General features: G+C 37.2%; 2 protein-coding genes across 2 annotated transcripts in view; one reads left to right on the top strand and one right to left on the bottom strand.

Moving 5' to 3' along the window:
- SPATA1 (spermatogenesis associated 1) overlaps window positions 1-628 on the top strand; it is a 17,264-nt gene extending 16,636 nt beyond the window's left edge. The window contains exon 13 of the mRNA XM_019470688.1: window positions 524-628. Within this exon, the coding sequence (XP_019326233.1) occupies window positions 524-628 (105 nt within the window). The remainder of the gene's footprint in view (window positions 1-523) is intronic.
- Window positions 629-2,259: 1,631 nt separating this feature from the next.
- CTBS (chitobiase) overlaps window positions 2,260-6,714 on the bottom strand; it is a 9,261-nt gene continuing 4,806 nt past the window's right edge. The window contains exons 4-7 of the mRNA XM_009274321.2: window positions 6,216-6,387; window positions 5,574-5,671; window positions 4,671-4,832; window positions 2,260-3,673 (exon numbers count right to left, since the gene is read on the bottom strand). Coding sequence (XP_009272596.1) covers window positions 3,488-3,673; window positions 4,671-4,832; window positions 5,574-5,671; window positions 6,216-6,387 — 618 coding nt within the window. The 3' untranslated portion in view covers window positions 2,260-3,487. The remainder of the gene's footprint in view (window positions 3,674-4,670; window positions 4,833-5,573; window positions 5,672-6,215; window positions 6,388-6,714) is intronic.

The raw sequence follows: 6,714 nt of genomic DNA, 5'->3' as shown, positions 1-6,714 counted from the left end.
CTTTTTTTGTTGTCTTTAACGACAGCGGCCAGATTGCGTTCTAGCTGGGCTTTTGCCTTTCTCATTTCTTCTCTGCATGACCTAACGAGATCCCTGTACTCTTCTTGAGTTGCCTGCCCCTCCTTCCACAAGCAGTAAACTCTCCTTTTTTTCCTGAGTCCAAGACCAGCACCCCCAGGTCCTTTTCCTAGGAGTCCTCTACCTCACAGAGATTGCCCATGCCCCTGTTTACTGAGTAATCTAGGGTGGATGTACTCGTTATGCCTCCTCCACTGTATAACAAGGACTGGAAAGAACAATGAATGTCACAGTTGTCTCTTAAAAACACCCAGGCAAAGTACAGAAGAAAGCAGTGCTAGAACTAGGCTATCTAATTAGACGCGTAAAATTTTAAACATGAAAGATATATACTGTGTTCAGCCATCCTGTATAAAATTCAATCTTAGTTATATAACCCCATGTGCATGTCAACTCCAAAAACTTCCTTAAATTGCAATTCCTTAAATTACTGTTTCTTCTGCAGCTGAGAAAGCAGGCAGCATCTGATTTACGAGCACTGAGAGCGGAACTGACACATAAGAAGATTCATTCAGCTTTAATTCTCCAGTCCAGAAAATCAGGGATCTAAGAGGATGACACACCTTCAACATCCGTAAAGTCTACAGAAGCTCTGTAATGTATATAGAAGTCCAGAATTTCAGAGCATTTGTTTGTATGTTCTTGAAGTTACCTTGTAGAAAGACATCAACTATGTAAATGTTGTGGAATTTGTATACTGGGCTACTGAGGTACTGCAGCTCACTTCTGTTTAAATCTCACTCTTACTGTAAGATTAGTCAGCTACTTAAACATACAGTTTAATCTAGTAATGTGTCTAAAACAAAGCTAAGTTATTTTAAAAGTGCAAATTAGTGAATTAGGTAACAACACGGTATGCTGATGTTCTTTCATTAACAAAATACCTACTAAGCAAATAAACCTATAATCTATAACCTCCTATTCTTATTTTCAAGCACACACATTAAATTTTTGGAAAATGATTAAAATACATCTTCTGTAGAACTACAGCAACAGTAATCTTTTATTTAGCTATTTACTGAAGTATATTTTTGTCACTGTAAGTGTGCCTATCTGTAAATTCCCAGTGTATTATTACCATTTTATTATGAACAAAATCTCAGATAATCTCACCTTATTTCATACATAGCCGTTTTTGTTCCCTCTCATTTGGAAAGCCACATGGATATTAACCTTCTTCTGTAGTTAGTGGAAGAGGCAAGCTTTGTCTTGGACAAGCTGTAATGATGACCCTGGTCCAACTTACAGTATTGCATACTCTGTTTTTCTTTAAGTTTAAGCTCATGCATGTGCTTAGATAACAATTCTCTGAAAGAGTAATCAGAAACCTCTTCTTGATAGTAATTTTTTCTAGCTCTCCTGTTTGCCTCTTCGCAGTACCAGATGTTATTACATTAAGCAGAACAATAACACGCTAGAAATTAGTGTCAGCTAAAAAGCTGACAAGGCTGTATTTATTATTGGAAGTGAAACACTCATGGGAAATCAGTAATACAATAAGAAAATTATGCAACTCTTAAAAGGACTAACTTCCAAATGCCTTGAGTCAAACCACCCGCTATCCAATTTGTTTTCTTGAAGATAAGATTTAACAAAGATTTTAGCGCTAAAGTATTAAATTAATTATTAAAACTACAACCACTTTTGCTCAAATCAGGATTGAATCCTACATCCTGTATTTCAGAATTGTGTCTTATTTAAGACACAAGAGCAGGCAACTAGCTACTGGAAAACCCTGAACCTAAATTAAAAAAGCAAAACCAACTCATGATTCTTGACTGCTACAGGAAAAAGTTTTATAATAAAGTCATCTGGCCTTCAGTTCGGATTTTGTAGGTTAGATCATCTGCTCCAGAAGACCTCTCCATTTCATAAATATCTATCTCACAGTATTTTAGCATATAAATAGTAATACAAATTCTGAATTATCTATATGTCAAATACATGTAGCGGTTTCTCCTAAAACATACAGACCAGCGTTCTAGTGAAGAGCCCTCTGATTTTCCAAGGGAATTTTTTTCTTTATGTGAGAGCAGTAGGCTTCACCTTCTGCTTTCCATCACCTGCAGTATCAAGCAGTCAGACACGTATACGAGGTCTTCTGGTCTTCTCAGTAGCCATTACGGTAGTGCTGCTATTCTATGGTGTTTTCCCAGTAACTATTTAGCAAAGGAAAAAAACCAACCAACCAAAAAAAAAAAACCCACCCCACAACTGACTACATATATCTAATTAAATAAATTGTTTCATTAACGGAGTCAATTAAGCAGGGCACAGTTGCACTTCAATCTGTTGTGAAACAGTTCCGAGAAGCAGAGAAGCAGTGTGGGCTGTAAGCTGTGGAACAAGTAAAGCATAAACCAGCAACACTGTTTACCAACCTTAGTGAAGGCAGCATTTTATTTAACAAAAAAAAAATCCCGTAAAGACCAGTCAATCTTTCCATTACTACAGATATTTTTAAAAGTTACACAATTTCTCTAAGCAAATTATTTTATGAAAAATGTAACTAGAAAGAAAATATAACCTCATATTATTTCAGAGGCAACACCACGTAAAAACAAACAACAGGCTACTGAATGAATCTTAAAGTGTGTGGAAAAATACATATGCAGTTCATTAAATAAGCTTCTGAGTTCTAGTTTTCAGGAAGTAAAGAAGTTTGAAATGGAAGAAAATATCATCCAAGTTCTCTCCATATTAATGTTCCCCCTTCAAGATAAGGTCCAAGATTTTTGGCTTTTGAAAGTAAGGAATTTACGTGATACATAAACACAGTGAAACTGGAGTTTATCGAATATTCCTTTCTAACTACAAGTCTGATAAAAATCTTAATGGCAACTACTTCATGTTACGTAATTTCTTCAGTCTGTAAAATATTTTAATCTCCTGAAAAGTAACCAAGCACAAGTTTCACCAAGTTCCATGTAAGCAACAATCTGTCTCTCCAGTATTCTGTGTTTAATCTGACTGAAGAGTGACTAAGCTAAAATATAAGTTGGGGTGGAAAGTCAGAAAGCTGAGACTGCACCATGTGACCTCAGAATGAATACTTGCTGCACCAGGCAGCTTTAGCAAAGGATCATTATGAGATTGCCCCTGTAAATCCACCACTTGGTCTTACTTGTTACCAGATACACACTGGGTTCAAGCTTTACCCAATTTATGGTAGTTGTGAAAAATGAAAAATATGAGCAGTCTTTAAAAAAAACCCGCTGCTAAAGGAACATTGGAACTTTTTGAAGAATGAAAATATGGCTTCGCATACAAAATAACAAGATGAATTTGGCGAGTTCTCAAGGTTTTTGTAATCATGGTATATTTATATAAACTCAAAATCTAGGATAGTATAAGCCATAATAAAAAATTACCAATGTTCATCATTCTAAATCAAGGCTGCACATAGTTCTTACGGTGTCAGGGCTTGCCACATTGCTTCAGTTTGTTGTTCTGCTACAGCTTCCCTGGCATAGTCAAGACTATTTCCATTCCACATGCCAATGCCCCTTAAACCTCGATTCTTCACATATGCTGCTTTTAGAGAGATGCTGCGAGGGTCATCATACCATACTTGGTGGAAGTGACCAAAAGAATCCTAGAAAAACATTTAAACACTAGCGTCAGTATCAACCTATCGATATAACCATGATACATTCAAGTTCATTGAGTTTCGATTACATTTTCTGTTGAATGCAGTGAAAAGTACAATTAAAAACTCAGATATACAAGCTATGTAGATTTACATAATGATACTTTCCTGATTTACAAATTATTTTTCACACAGGACAATTAAACATTTTAAGTGAAACACTTGGCTATTTTTTTACTAGTAGAATCTCAGTTATAAAACAGTGATACATTTTAACTGAAGTTAGATGAAAAGACTTAGCTAATTTGTATTTTAATAATTTTTTAAAATACAGCCAAAATCTCAGATATACTATCTAACCTAAGAGGTGAATTTAGTTAGAGATTAAGTGCTTTTTTCAGCAATAAACAGTTTTAGAGGATGTTATAAAATTTTGTCAAAGTTATGGTGCTTTGACCTGGTCACTGCTTGTAACACCTTTTAATCATCTACATGTGAAACTTAAAATTATGTCTAAAGAAACAAGATGAAATGCGTACACTGTGTTGTTCATGTAAGCACAATCATTCATGGACTTTTTCACTATGTCTATGTAGAAACCAAATGCGGAAGAGAACATGCATGCAAGCCACTGGGTTAGAAAAACTTAAAAGCATCTCAGAATCTGTTTTAGTTTAAATCAGTCATCAACTCATAAAAGTAACTGTAACAGTGAAGGATGGAGCTATAGAATTTCTTTGTGCCAAAACGTCCTTTTTGACATGATACAATTTCTTGAGAAAACTGCAAAGTAATAAAGATCTGTATTACTCCTGTAGTCTTCAATCACTGCATCTCTTTCAGACTAGAAATTCAAGATACGGAAATCCAGCCATCCTTTACCACACGAACAAAAGAAGTAGAAAACACAAATGGAAGAATCTAACCCTGAAAACTTTACAATCAAAGAACTATAGTTTATGAACGTTTACTCCACAACATGGTGTCTTACAGAGACACTTACCTTGTATTCATAAAATGGAGACTTCTGTACCTCATCCCACAGCACCCCTGAAAGAGAACTGTTCACCTGCTTCATTATTGCTCCGTAGGGGACCTGACGCCCTGCAGCATCACTGCAAGGAGCCCCACGGAAAGGCACTTTGGAAAGGGAACAAACATGATCCTGAAAAAAAAGCGGACGGCATGAGTTTCACGTTACATAGATTTATTGAACTCCAGAATAGCAGTACAGCCAAGAACAAAGACACAAAAGGCACTGCGGTCTCAAAAATCCCAAATCTTCAAGTATCTGTGCCAGACATACTATTTGTAGACAGAAGTAAATTAAAACAGTTAAATTTTGTTTACTCTGTAGTAGTACAGGATTGGATGGACATCATTCAACTTACACAGTTGTCTTATCTTTTCCACTTTTAATTCACTCTTACATTTTTCATAAGTATAATGTTGTTTGAGACTCCATGACTTATCCATAAACTGCTACCCTTTAACAGTCATAGGTTTGCTGTGGTTTGTTGCACCTAGTCTTTAAGCAGCGAGCTTAGTGACTGTGTTGAGAAGGCAGATAGAAGCATTGTAGTGCCTTTGGACATCATCTGTTCTCGTACAGAGAACATCTATAGCTCCTTAGTCAAACCCAAAGTTAGGCACTTGGGAGTCAAACATGGCACTCGGGTATCATGGGGTTCAGGTTGCCTAGGGAGAAATAAAATGCCTTGTTTGGTAACACACTGCTCATCAGTTATCAGCTAAGCAAAAGTCTCTGTCTTGAGTCCCAGCTTTATGCTCTTATCCATCAGACCACAGTATTTCCTAATCTAAAACCAGGATCACCAAAATCTAGCTGTCTCTTTCCAAGGAAAAAATTAACAGTACAAATGCAAATGAATAATCTTCATCTTACCTTAGATAGGTTTTGGCAGACATAGTCATAGCCATACCACGGGACACCCATCACAAGCTTCTTAGGATCAATGCCCATAGTAATGTACTCTTCATATCCTAGTTTTGAAGGAAATAAAAATTAAGATGCATTATTGCATTTTTCCATGCTTTTTATTCTACTTATATATAGGACTTGCATGATCCCCGGACAGAGGCTAAGGTGCAAACTCTTCTTTACCTCCCACCCGCATACTCCTAGACTTGCTCTATTCAGATTCTAGTAACTGCTCCAGCTGCTCACACTTAAAACCAGCCTCCCATAGCAGCAGTTCACAAGGATGAGAGAAATGTTTCAGGTTTCTCTGAGAAAAGCCCAGGCAGACACCATTGCTTTGGCTGCCATTTGTCATTCTAAGAGTGTTCTTCACAATCGTGAGGGCTAGACAGTTACTTTACAAGTAACAACACACAACTGCTAAGGTCTATCCATAGTGTCATAAGGATCTGAGATACTATTTTCACATTAGGACAACACATATTTGAGAACACTCAAAAGCCTTAATATAACCAAAAAACTTGTCTAAGAAAAGGCAATCTTTTCTATCTATTCATGTGAACAAATGGAAATGTTCTGACTCCTGGAGAGGCGTTTTGTCCTCACCAACTAAAGTCTGCAGGTAAGGAGCATTGGCTTTTGCAATACAGTCTGTCCAGATCTGGCTCTGTTCATCATATGACATCACAAATAAGAAGTCACAGGCATCTGCAATCCCAGTGTAGTTGTAGCATCTTTTGTCTATGCATGCTGGAGACCAAGCCACATCAAATGTTACCTGAAGAAAAAATGCGTAAGTTAGCATCACGTATCACAGAATCACAGAATCACAGAATGGTTTGGGTTAGAAGGGACCTTAAAGATCATCTAGTTCCAACCCCCCTGCCATGGGCAGGGACACCTTCCACTAGACCAGGTTGCTCAAAGCCCCATCCAACCTGGCCTTGAACACTTCCAGGAATGGGGCATCCACAACTTCTCTGGGCAACCTGTTCCAGTGCCTCACCACCCTCCTAGTGAACAATTTCTTCCTGATATCTAATCTAAATCTACCCTCTTTCAGTTTAAAGCCACTACCCCTTGTTCTATCACTACATGCCCTTGT

The sequence above is a fragment of the Aptenodytes forsteri genome, unplaced genomic scaffold (assembly GCF_000699145.1).
Source record: "Aptenodytes forsteri isolate BGI_AS27 unplaced genomic scaffold, ASM69914v1 Scaffold59, whole genome shotgun sequence".
Taxonomy (NCBI): Eukaryota; Metazoa; Chordata; class Aves; order Sphenisciformes; family Spheniscidae; genus Aptenodytes; species Aptenodytes forsteri.
Note: the sequence above shows the minus strand (reverse complement) of the source record. Positions and strands in the feature narration are given on the sequence as shown.